The sequence below is a fragment of the Euleptes europaea genome, chromosome 10, assembly GCF_029931775.1.
Source record: "Euleptes europaea isolate rEulEur1 chromosome 10, rEulEur1.hap1, whole genome shotgun sequence".
In the NCBI taxonomy this organism is placed as follows: domain Eukaryota; kingdom Metazoa; phylum Chordata; class Lepidosauria; order Squamata; family Sphaerodactylidae; genus Euleptes; species Euleptes europaea.
Window position 1 is genome coordinate 51,068,929 of NC_079321.1, and position 13,640 is coordinate 51,082,568.

Genomic DNA, 13,640 nt, shown 5'->3' on the forward strand with positions numbered 1-13,640 from the left:
GAACTGATCTCTATCAGCTGGAGATCAGTTGTAACAGCAGATCTCCAGCTAGTACCTGGAGGTTGGCAACGCTAGCTGAGCTTGATGGACCAATGGTCGAATTCAGTATGAGTAAGGCACCTTCATATGTTCATCTAATTATGCTCTACCCGGTGCTTAGGCTGTGCTGCCTATGGTGGTACCTGGAGGGAAACCAAAGGGGTTGAGCTAAACAGTATCTAATGTAACAACAAATAAATATACTTTTATTGTATAGTGTGCACAATTGTATTTTAAAACACAGGGCCCAAAACACAGGCTTCCTAAAAAGCACAAGGAATAAATGGTTACAAATATTACAAACACACACACAGCTGATGCTAACACATAAAACAACCAAAATCTGAACAGACGCATTTTGGGCTTTTAGAGGCCTTCCTCAGTGGTCATTCATACACAATTTCACAATATACATCCTGACATATACACAAACATTATTCAAGAGAAGAAAATAAAAGCCTTTTATTCTGTGTGGCTTTTTGTAAATATAGTTTAGTCAACATGTCTTATAACTTGGCTTTCAGCTCACACCTTGTACATGATGCCCAGCATATCAGGATGTGTATTACATCAACTAACGTGAAGAATGGCCCCATTAGAGTGCATGGCCATGATGCTGATGCCCTGTTTGGTGGGTATGTGGCCTCGTGGCCACAATGCACCCCTAGGGGGCCAGCAGGGGTTGCCCCCCATGCTGCCTACCCACTCTTGCCTTTTCCTCGGCAGATGACTCGCTCAGCAGAGGCTGGTGCCAGGCTGTTGGGTGCCAGGGCTGGTGAGGAGACTGGTCCATATGCCAGCTCAGTAATCAGTTGCAGACCAAGGGAAGAGGGTGGTATCAGTTCCTCTGGGTGACTCCTCTGTCGGGTGAGGTAGTTGTGGGAGCAGGACCTGGCCCAAGGCCCAAGAGTGACATGGGCAGGCTCTGCTGACTGATGCATTATGCCAGGCTCTGTTGCTATGACCTTCTCCACTAGTATTGTAGAGCATCTTCACACTCTCGTCCCTTCGAAATGCACCGTGGAGGCAGGGTTGATGGTCCTCTGGACCTTGGGGCAGGCATACATGAAGGGGCTGCTCTTGGATGTAGCAGTGCTCTCTGGGCTTATGGCAGACCCTGCCTTTGCTGCTCTCTTCCTGCTCCACCATGATGGTGGCTGGGTTGCACTGCGGTGGCCCCTGAGGCTGGGCTTGCCAATGCACCTATCATGCTAAGGAGTGGATGGGACAGCACACAGTGCATTGGGCCTGGAGGGCATCTTAAAGGCATGAGTTGGGTAACAGTGTGTGTTGGGGGCAGGGGGCTTCCCTTCCCCATATTACTGTCTGTGTTCTGTTTGGTGGAGGTGTATGTCTGTTAAGGGAGTGGGGCAACCCCTCCCCACCCTCTCCCTGTGGTTGGCCCCCCTCACTTTCCGTCATGGCCAACCCATTGTGCCCCTGTGACATCTTGTGGGTGCAACAGCCCCGTTGCAAAGGGCAGGGACCAGTCAGGTGCATCAGCAGTGAGGCTGAGCTGCTGAGGCACCTGCCTAGTCCCTGCCCTTTGCAGTTTCACTTTAGGGAATGGTCCTGTGATGCGCTGTTGTGCTAGTGGCCGGCTGTCTCTGCCACAGCAGCCCTAAGGATCACGCTTCCCATCTAGCTTGCACCTCCCGTTCCTACATAGTGAATCACTATCAGCCTCCCCCCTCCCGTCTATCCATGTACAACTTGGACTATTATATCAGAGAGGGTAATTGCAAAGTTACCTATTTGTGCATGTGGCACACATCAAGGTAGACCTCTATGAGTGGGATCTTGTTTCCACATATGTAGTGTGTGAATCTGGATCAGAGCGCGTATGTCTTGCTTCTACATGTGACTAAAAGTAGATTTGAGTCAACAGACAGCCCTAGAAGTATGAATGCAGGACATTGGTTAATCTTCAGAGAGAGCTGCAGTATCTTTTAAACACTCTCCTTATAGAATGGGTTGTTTTTTTTGACAGCTGTGTATAAAATGGTCAGTGAAGCAAATTCCATTCATAATTATCTTCAGTCACCTTTCTGATTACTTGCCAGACATGTGAATGCAGGACAATGATTAATCTTCAGAGAGAGCTGCAGTATCTTTTAAATACTCACCTTATAGAATGATTTTTGACAGCTGTGTATAAGATGGTCAGTGAAACAAATTCCATTCATCATTAGACACCCTTTTGATTACTTGCCAGAAATCCTCCAAGAATTCTAAGAATTTCTTGAGACTGACAACTTTATTCCAGAGACGTTGTGATATTCTCTTCAAAACATTCTCTTCAAAGTGATGTTTTGAAACATCACTTGCATCATGAGTGTTAGCCAGACCACTAATGAGGAACCCAACTCATTTGCTATGTCAACAGAATACTGCTACAAAGCCAGGTATGCTACGGTTACCCTTGCGGGATGGGAAGATATATTTTTATTTGCAAACTGAAGAGTACCAAACAGTCAAACTACACCTGTAAATCACAACCTTGAGTGTGGATTTCAACCACTAGTAAGAAAGGGGCTGTAACAACAGCGTGAGTTACCCCTTTAAGATGCCTTTTTTTGTAAACAATGAATTATAATGCTTTTTCACCAGGGTGAGGCATATTTCCTCAGCCATTTGGCGAAAGACCTTCATTGCAGCTGAGCATGAGCTATAAATTGTTCCATATCTGCTTTCTTTTCAACACTCAAATAAAGGCTGTTGCCGGCTCTGCTCTCATTAGGACCACATAAATCAAAGTCCATTAAAGGGCAAGTCTGGTAATCGGAGAAAACAGACGGCATTGACTATGCAATGGATTTGCTGTGTGTTCCTCTTTGTGCTGGACTCAATAAAGTCCAACTTCTAACAAAGTTTCCATGGAATTCTCTGCCAAGGGCTAAGGCACTGTTTTGTACATTCAAACTGTCATCTTAATTGAATGCACTCCTGAACACATTTACAAGCAACCAGTGGAAGGATTAATATACCCAATTGCACCCCGCTTCCCTTTCTGTAAGTGTCCTGGCACTTTTGCCGGATTGAGTTGCAGCTGGCATGGCAGCTGGATTGCACAGTAGCATCGAGACATAACTGATAGGAAAAACTGCACACTTCCTTATCTGACCTGATGGTGCTTCTAGTGTCTACTTGTCTTCAGGACTTGTGTTGCCACAGAATTACCATGCAATGCACACTGTGGACACAGTCAAAATACCTTGCAATTCTTTGTCAGACGTGGCTTCAATTTATTGTTTGTACAACTGGTGTGGGTGGATGGGGGCTAATAGTCGCTTGTAACCAAAGTGCTCCAAACAGTACTGTTCACAGAAAGGATCTTTCCCCTGCTTTCCTCAAACACTCTTTAAGGTGGGGAGACTAACAATATGAGTTATGGCATGGGAAAGAAACCACGCACCTCCCCACTCTTGAGTGTTCCCACTGATGCCCTATACACCTCCACCCCATTTCCAAGAGTCTCCAGTCTATCCAGGTGTTTGAGGGAACAAACACTGGAGAAAGAAGGGAATGGCAACTAAGATCCTTCCATGATCTTCACAGCACCAGATTGGATATGCTAATCCTTTATGTTACGTGTGACACTGAATAGATAATTTCCATTGGAATTTTATTTCTCTCTTCAGTTCTTGGCATACCCCTCCCTTCTGTAACTCTCAGTCAGCCTATCGTGGTAGAAACCTGCTTCAGCAGCGCATCTTACAATCTCAAATTTTATATATATATATATATAAAAAAATAAAACTGCCCCCAACACATAACACAACATCTAATCATTTCATACCACAAAGCATTTCCATCACTTTAATTTTGCCTTGGATACAATACATTTTACCTGAGTTTGTTCACACATTCAATGTGAATCAAGTGGTGAATAATCAGGAATGTATACATCATCGTATTTCCTATTACTATGCATGGGTGTGAAAGCTGGACAGTGAAGAAAGCTGATAGGAAGAAAATAGATTCCTTTGAAATGTGGTGTTGGAGGAAAGTGTTACGGATACCGTGGACTGCCAAAAAAAACAAATCAGTGGGTTATAGATCAAATCAAGCCTGAACTGACCCTAGAATCTAAAATGTCTAAATGGAGGCTATCGTATTTTGGTCACATCATGAGACGACAAGAGTCACTGGAAAAGACAGTCATGCTAGGAAAAGTTGAGGGCAGCAGGAAAAGAGGAAGACCCAACAAGAGATGGACTGACTCAATAAAGGAAGCCACAGCCCTCAATTTGCAAGATCTGAGCAAGGCTGTCAAAGATAGGACATTTTGGAGGACTTTCATTCATAGGGTCACCATGAGTCGGAAGTGACTTGATGGCACTTAACACACACACATACGCCTATAGGACCAGCCCTTAACCACTGTTTCTTCACAGAATTCCTCTCTGAGAATGACATAACTCAGCCCTTTTCTTAACTAAATATCAAAATACTATTCAGTACTCAAAGACAATGGTCTTCAATCCATGGGCCAGGACTCTCAGGTGAAGCATCTGTTATATCATGAGCCCCTATCGGACCACATTTTCTTGCTGCTTTTTGAAAAGACCTGTTGCTAGTTTGCATGCATTGAGAGTAATCTTCTGCCTCTCTTTACATGCAGGCTAAGAGAAGTAGCGGATTGGCAAAGCAAGGCCACTCAGTGCTGGAGGAGATTCCTCCATAGCTTTGACCCCTAGCTTGTTCCTCATGATGGTACACCTCCTGTTGCTTGACTTGTGTTTTGTGTGTCCAGCTCTCCTGTCTGCTACCCATTGTCCAGTTCTTCATACTGTGAGGTCATAACTCTTTCCACCATGTGACACTAATGTCACACCCTTGCAACTTGGCAAGCCCTATGCTGTCCTCCAGGGGTTAAAGGTGGGTCCTGGCTATGAAAAGGTTAGAGACCACTCTTCCAAAGTGCTCAAGGTGGTGTACAGTCATCTCCCCCCGCCCAACTTTTCACAATAAACTTGTGAGGTTGGTAAGTAAGCTAGCCCAAGGATACCTAATGGCTGAACCGGGATTTTAATCCAGATCCAAAATATTTATCTTCTATCCTGTGTCTCAACTGAAGCTATGACATTTACAGAGACAGAGTTACACTGAAGTTATGAAATCTATAATAACTGGCATTCAAATCTTCCACTCTCTTCAGTTTGCTCTTGTAAGGCAGAGGGGGAGAAGCCCTGGCAGATCGAGCTTGTACAAACAGTACCATACTCAGATTAATTGCATCTTATATGATAATTTGTATCAGTATGTTTGCGAAAAAGAAAAGTGCTAAAATATGGAAAATTCAGACTCTTAGGAAAATATTTTCATTTTCTTTCTGTCTATATGGTAAGCAACTGATGGACTATTAGCTTTGTGCACAGCCATGCAGCTGCAGCATATATTATAAAAATACAAATCATAATGCAAAATTAAAGCTAAAACACACAAGATTCTTCTATGTGATCGGAGTACACAGTTCAAGAAAGCATTTCACTTTAAACTGCAGAATCAAACGCTCATTCTAAGCTGCCTGTTTATTTCCCAGAAAGGACAAATTGGTCGCTATCTGCGCCTTCTTTGTAAAGCTAACGTTGCTGTGGAAGATAACTGACCTCTCAGGAGAATTAGCAGGGCATTATTTACAATGATCTCAGACTCCTGACATCCCAAATTAAGTCACTCGCTGAACTGCTTTGCAACATCAACCCGCCTGGCTTGAGCAACCGGCCTCTGTCACTTTCCTTGTGCTTTTTAAACCTCCAAAGTCAACAAACAGCAAGTTAAAAATACAGTTGACATCGTCTTTGGTTTTGGGGCCTCAGCATCATTTTGGAAAGCCATCCTACTGGAGATGTTATCTCTGCAGCCCTCCGCAGCTGAAGATTAACTTGAGAAGCGTTTTAAAAAAAGTCAGGCCAGAGTTCTTTACGTCTTCAAAAACGCAACCTGTGAAGGAAACAAAATGTTATCAGAACATTAGCCTCCACACAGTAGGTTCTAAAAAAACAAAAAACAAACTAAAATTTTAAAAATACCAACAAGGCATTTCCCTAAACTTACGGCAAGGCAAACAGTGCATAGAAACTCTCTTATCACATACACGGAGAAAATGGCTCCAAACTGATCTATGGCCTTTCCCCCCCTTTATTTACTTTGACTATTCCGTTGAATCATAAAACCAGTAACCTGCAACATAAAATGCTCTACAAAATTAAATCAGATCAAGATATTTTCAGTTCACATACAACAGCCATGAGCTGTGGAAAAAAAAAAAAAAAACACATTGCATACATTTAGCAAAATGCATTTGCCACCAAACTAACAATCTACAGGGAGCAGCCAATCATCGCTCCCCAATGTGTATATTTGTTCGATACATGGTCCCAAGCCTGTGCATTGCAAAGAGTACCATGTTTTGATCTAGCAAAAGTTCTACCTTTGAATCTTAGTATGAACCAAACGAGTTCAGAAACTGAGATATCTGTGATTAGATCTTACTAATGTTTTAAAAAGTAAATTTTGCGTATATACAGCCCCAATTTGATTGGGCTGAGCAAAGAGGTTTTTAATGGCTGGGTTTGTTATGGTTTGTTAATTATAATGATTTTATACTGGTTTTATGTTTCTGTTTGAGAGCTGTCTTGAGCTGGTCTCTGGAAAAGTGTCACTGAAATATTCTAAGAAATAGATGCATGTGTATTAAGTGCAGTCAAGTCGCTTCTGACTTATGGTAACCCTATGAAGTAATGTTCTCCAAAATGTCCTATTGTTAACAGCCTTGCTCAGGTTTTGCAGACTAAGGGCTGTGGCTTCCTTTATAGAGTCTACCATCTCATGTTGGGTCTTCTTTTCCTGCTGCCTTCAACTTTTCTTAGTATTATTGTCAGATACAAAGCATTTAATTCTCCTACCACTGTATGGGTTTTGCCCCCTGGCACCACCCCCTCACACATATACTTTTAGTAACCTTGGAACGATGAAGACCATCAACAAACACTGTCACAACCCCTGATCCAGGCCTTTCACTTTTTAATATTTATTTTTATATTACCTTACTACCAGTCCCTCAGGCTGGTTATGAACCACCTTACCACTCAACACCCTCCTTTATACATTAGAAACCATGTGAGGCAAAATGGATTTCCTTTTATTTTTGTTTTTCTTTTACATAGGATCCTTTAATCCTTAAACCAGGTTGCACAGCAGATCTCAATCAGGACCCCTTTTCCCTAGATCCTACAGAGTTTGCCGTGGGTTATATTGGTTGATGAGAAAACAGGAGTCAAGTTTAACTTTGAGTTTGCTTTAGGTTGATCCCGCATTGAGCAGGGTGTTGGGCTAGATGGCCTGTATGCCCCCTTTCAACTCTATGATTCTGTGGCTCTAACTAACACACTCAATGTTATTAAACTGGCATGACAATTACTGCCTCACTTTGTAAGAGAGATGTCACAGGTGAACAGAGCTGGGAGGTGCTTTGATCTTAGTGGTTACTTATGAAGTTATCTGCTATCAGATTCTCACACTTAGAAGCAATAACAAGACATGCTTCAACACTTCACCATTTGTTATAGAAACAGCACCCAAACCCTGCCTGTCTAAATAATTCTTTAAATTCCCTAATGGACTCTCTGCCTATTCACAATACCTCCTGTCCCTTCTTTCAAAACCCAAATCTCCTTTTCCCCCCAGTTTGTTCTTGGCTGTTAAGCTGCCTATTTCCCCCCTCACTTCCACATTCCATTCAGCCTTTCAAATTCGAGTGGTCCAAGCTGAAAATATTTCCAGCCTGGAAATATTTTAAGGGGATGGGCTTTCATACTGGTTCAGTCGGGGAGCTTATGCTTTTGTAGTATCCATGAATCTTCTGTATAGGATGAGCGCTAAATCTAAATAAATAAATAATGGCACGGAAGGGCAACGTCACGCTTGTAAGAGATGACTGAAAGTAAAAGAAAAAATAGTTCTAGGACTGAAGCAACACAGCAGGAAAACCCTCATTACATGGAGCCTGACCTTCATGATCTTCAGAACAATGATGTGTCATCTACATAGGCAATTACAGCGCTCTTACTGCCCTGCATCGCTGAAAGTTTATAGCACCTATGCCAGTGTTATTCTAATTGCCATAGAGGCATGCTGGGAAGCTCCACACATCCCTGGCTTTATTAAGTGGCTCCATAAATCGTGCAAAACAGCAAAGATAGTTCACATAAAGAGAAGTCCAGAAAGCTCATCTAGTTGATGGTACTCCTGGTATGGAGAAGCATCACGAGCGAAAAGTGTAGGGTAAAATTTCAAGAGATGTTGAAAAAAAGTCAAGATTTCCCCCTTAAAGCTTCACAAACACACCATTAATGTACGACAGCATCATAAGTAAGGCTATGCCTCACATTTGGCATTCAGCAGCCAGTAGACGGGGAGCTGCAGTCAATGTTAAATCTTCAATATGTATGTATGTGATTCCTATGTCATTTGTCTAGGTGTCCACTTAAAAAAACACACCAAAAACCCGTACACTAGAATGTAACATGGAGCCCCGTGGCACAGAGTAATAAGCTGCAGTCGCCCTGACCTGGATGGCCCAGGCTAGCCTGATCTCATCAGATCTCAGAAGCTAAGCCGGGTCAGCCCTGGTTAGTATTTGGATGGGAGACCACCAAGGAACACCAGGTTTGCTGTGCAGAGGAAGGCACTGGCAAACCACCTCTGCTAGTCTCTTGCCATGAAAACCCCCAAAAGGGGTCGCCATAAGTCGGCTGCGACTTGACGGCACTTTACACACACACACACACACTGCAGTCCAAGCTCTGCTCACGACCTGAGTTCGAGCCCAATGGTAGTTGGTTTCAGGTAGCTGGCTCAAGGTTGACTGATCCTTCCATCCTTCTGAGGCCGGTAAAATGAGTACCCAGCTTGTTGGGGGTAAAGTGTAGATGACCAGGGAAGGCAATGGCAAACCACCCCATCAACAAAGTCTGCTTAGGAAACGTCGGGATGTGACGTCTCCCCATGGGTCACGAATGACATAGTGCTTGCACAGGGGACCGTTACCTTTTAGAATGTAACATGAGAAATGGCCCAAATTTCAAAGTAGAGAAGGGAAGAAACATCACTCAAATGTTCTATTTGGCTAAATATATTCCAATACGGCATGATTTTTCCTCCTATGATACTGAAACACCATCCCTCTGTTCACAGTAATGTATCATTCCCAATGACCTATTCATTTGACAATGTTATGATGGTATTACTCTTTTGCTAAGAGTTTTATAATGCCTGAATGCCTACTAAAAATCAAGGAAGCAATGCTTTTTACACAGCAGCAATTTATAATGATTACCAAAGTGAAAACAAGAAAATAAAAACCAACAGCATAACACTTTGCACGTTGAACAGAAAATCCAGCATGGCAGTATCCTCCCCAAGAAGATAGTAATCAGTATTCCTTTATTTATTTATTTATTTATTTTGTAGATAGTAAGGAAGTCACACACAGGCTATAAGGGCCATGGTGCTCTCAAAAGCAAAACAAATTCTATACAAGTGCTGAAACCATGGGATGAACATGAATCAGGCAACTGTAAAGAGATGCACGACAGCCGAGTGTGCAGAAGGGACTTTGGTGTGAGTTATGACAGATCTGGAAATGGATGATGACCATAGCACAGGGCAGAGTTCCCCGACATGGCACCTATCAGTACTTCTACTGGAGCTTGTTGAACTTTTCAGAAAGTGGGCGGGGCCATTGTAAGGCAGTGCTTGTTATTTGCTGCCCTCATTCAAATGAAAGGGTTTCCCATGACTGCCATAGGAGCTGCAGCCAGTGGAGGATCAGGACTGGTAAGCTTTCCTTAGTGCGTGGTTTCATTTTCCCTTCAGATTTTCCTTCTTTTTATTCACCCTTCTTTTTCTCTCATCCTCCTGCCCCTCCCCCTGACTTTCCCGTGTTTCTTTCTGTTCTCATTCTGTTATTCTTTTTTAAAGCGAGGAGGGAGGTACTGCATTTGGGTCTGCCGCAACAGTCATTTGGGGCTTGGTTCCACCTCCTGTAGCAGTCATTTTGGGGTGACGCTCACCACTCTCAAAATTCCAAAGGTGGCCACAGGCTCAAAAGGGTTGGGAACCCCTGACGTAGGGATAGAAATAGGAATCCCATAGTTGAGTCTCTCTTCTTTATAACTTTTAACATTTGAATTTGAAATTGTAACACATTTCCAATAACAGACTGTCTGAAATAAAGTAACAGGACCTACTGTAAGAAGACAGGGACCTTTTGGAAAATACTAATCAAAAGGCTTGACAGACAAGTTAAATGTTTGGAGGATACAGAAGATTATTTCCAACAAAAATGCTTTTCTGAAAATCTTTTGATAATTTTTTTTCTTCATCTATTGTGTTTTCTTTTTTTTCAGGCTTACAGTTCTTTAGTTGTGAGGTAAGATCATTCACCATTGATTATGTTTTTCTGCAGGATTCATTACATTTTGCTGGTTTACAGCAATTGCGGTGGGTTTGATGTTTAGCCTAAACACATATGAATGAATGAAGCTGCTTAGTCAGATCATTGTTCTGTCTAACCCAGTATTGTCTGATCTATCTGCCAGTGGCAAATCTGGAAAGGATCTCTATCTGAAATCCTTTAACTGGAGATGCCAGGGTTTGAACCTGGAATCTTCGGCATGCAAAGTATATGCTCTACCACTGAGGTACACCCTTCTTCTTTAATCTGAGTTTCTATTAAATATACAGGTTTCAGTTCCTGGCTGCTTTCATCACTGGTGTTCACTGCTCCGTAGCTCTTGGGAAGTTTGGCATTGCTACCAGGTATGATGCGAAAAAGGCACAGAAGCTTTCCAGAGAATATCTCTGGTTGTGCTTCCCACAACAATTACAATCTTGGATTTATGGCCTCCAGGCTCAGAATACTGGTAATCCGGCAAGAACTATTCATATCCTGCTGATCAACAAGAGAAATAACCATATGTTTAAATGATGCCGGACAATGACAGTAATCAGTCATTTTTTCAGCAAAGCACATTATGCAGAGGCATGGAGAGAGCAAATGAAATTTCTAAAAAGAAATTGGCTTTAATCCCAACCAGCAAGACTTTGTAAACTGAAAGCCATTGTAGCTTACATGGCAGGAAAAGCCAGAAAACAAATTCAACAGGCAATGCGCTTTAAGGAAAGAATCGCCTCTAGTTGAGCATATAAAAACTATGTTGTTGAGTTGGCAATAGAGATTCTTAGATATAGAGAATGAATGAGACGGAGAGAAAAGCTCAAAGTCAAAAAAGAAAAGGCAAAGTTTTGGTGGCAAATAGAACATCTGACTTGAACAAGATAAAAGAAATTGATTTATTTTTTTAACAGCACCCTCTTGCCTAGGAAAAGGACTAGCAATTCAGAATGGGAACCATACTCGAAGACCTGATATTAGCTGCATGTCTCCCCAATGCAGCATAAAAACAATGACATCTACAAGGCAATCATATCTACAAGACATATGAATAGTCAGCTAGAAAAGCCACTTTTAAACAGTACCCAAATATATCCTTACTTCAAAGTGAGACAGGACAGATGGGGTTGAGAGTTAAGAGTGCAATTGTAACTTAACTGCAGCCTAACTAACCAGCAAAGCAGACTATTGGCCAGAGGCAATTCTTGCTATCACCTGAAGAATCAGTCAAATTCTCAACATCGATCAGAAGCACATCATTGGTTCTCACACTGAGTACTGAAGGAGATTCTTTCTCTTTGGTGTACAAAACCCACAGTGGTCCCCACACAGTTACCCTGGACCCCTAATATAGAGTGACCATGTGACAAAGATTCAAACAACTGTGAACAGAAGATCCAAAGGTTCAGTTCCTGACATCTTCAGTTGAAAAAGCTGACAAACTACAAGAGCTGGGGGGAAAGTTGTCCTTGAGATGCTGAAGAGCTTCTGCCACATGGAGTAGACAATAATAGGATAGATGGACTAAGAGTTTGGCTCAGTGTTAGGCAGATTCATATGACTATTTTTTTTTTGGTCTATAAATACAGGCACTTTTTAATGAAATGTATTCAACAGAATTACCTAAGGCAGCTGACACGAAGCAGAAGCAAATGTAAAACTGAGAAAGGTATTCCTTTAAAAGATCAATGGCTGTACAGTTTACTTTAAACTGCCTTTTCTGCTCTTATAAAATAAACATGCAAAACTCAACCAAGCTTTAGAAGAACATGTAGGCATGCTAACCAAACACAAATTGTTGTTGACTTTAATTCTCAAACTGGATGGTAGAAATCCTTTAACATATTTTGAAAGGATTCCTGAGGTAGAAACTATTACTTTAAAGTAAAGATGTGTGCTCTATTATTTCCACAGAGTAGTAGGAACTCCACAAAGTTAGATATCTCTTTAAAAAAAAAAACTAGATGTGCATCAAAATGAGTATTCAAATGCATATGTTGACTTCTTACTCCACTGATTTCAATAGGATGGGTATTTGAATGAACATATGGATTCTTAACAAGCTCATTTGTATAAGAGGCTGTGCATCCCACTAACGATCCTGCATGTTTCAATTCTTGTGCATTTCAAATCTGAATTTTTACATCGGTAATTTGTGTATTTGAATCTGTTTTGATTTTGTTAATGGGACTATTATTTATGTGTTTGCAACTTGGTTGCTGCATTATTCGCCACCTTGGGTCCACGAACATAAGGTGGATGGGATAGAAAGGTTTTAAACAAATACTGTTATTTTTCTCAAATTAAATTGTGCAAGAAGTTGCTCATCTAACCACTGATAGGTTTTGTCCCAAGCGACAGTAAATCTCACAAAATCAGACATAAGAAGGGCTCAGGATAATTGTTATATAATATCAGGCTCAGAAATCAAACCCACTGGATTATTTCAGAATACCTAAATTAATGCTTGTATATTCTATGGGGAAAGGTTATTTTTAATGACAATGGTGTGTGTGTGTGTGTGTGTGTGTGTGTGTGTGTGTGTGTGTGTGTATCTCTTATGGTGATCATATAACCCTTCCCTCTTCTTCATTTTCTTGAAAGCGCAAGTGAAAAAGACCCACAAGGAATATATACAAACCTACCCAGGGCCTGTCTTACCAATTCAATTAGAGCACAGAAAGGGGAATATTCCCACCACCATTTTCCATCTCTGTGTAGCTTTTAAAAAATGAACAACAGAGTGCAATTTTTGACTTTTCATCTCAGATGCCAAAATGTCTCTGGCTTGTCACCTAGGACCGGCTCTGTGATAGACACCAAACTGTGAGACAGGCCAATCTTAGTACCAGTGTTCCACAGTGATTACTGATTCCTTTAAAAGGAAGGCTTCAAAAGTCCCCCACAGAATTCCAGATTTTCCTAGTCGACACCAGCTGCTGTTTGCTTTTCACTATGGCAATTACCACAAATAACTGCAAACCTCAGCTAATGAAGCAAAAGTAGCAGTACATATTTTCTGTATGAAGCGATGTAAACAGCAGTCAACAAACAGAAAAACCTGCCTCAGGCCATGTGTGTGTGAGCAGTATGGAAAGATAAAATTAACTAGTGGTTCAGTGGGTTCCCCACAGTTACC

At 41.8% G+C, this 13,640-nt stretch overlaps 1 protein-coding gene across 1 annotated transcript in view; it reads right to left on the minus strand.

Annotated features, from left to right (window-relative positions):
- Window positions 1-5,943: 5,943 nt before the first annotated feature.
- UBE3D (ubiquitin protein ligase E3D) overlaps window positions 5,944-13,640 on the minus strand; it is a gene marked incomplete at its 5' end in the record, with an annotated part of 77,892 nt that continues 70,195 nt past the window's right edge. The window contains one exon of the mRNA XM_056856082.1: window positions 5,944-5,985. Within this exon, the coding sequence (XP_056712060.1) occupies window positions 5,965-5,985 (21 nt within the window). The remainder of the gene's footprint in view (window positions 5,986-13,640) is intronic.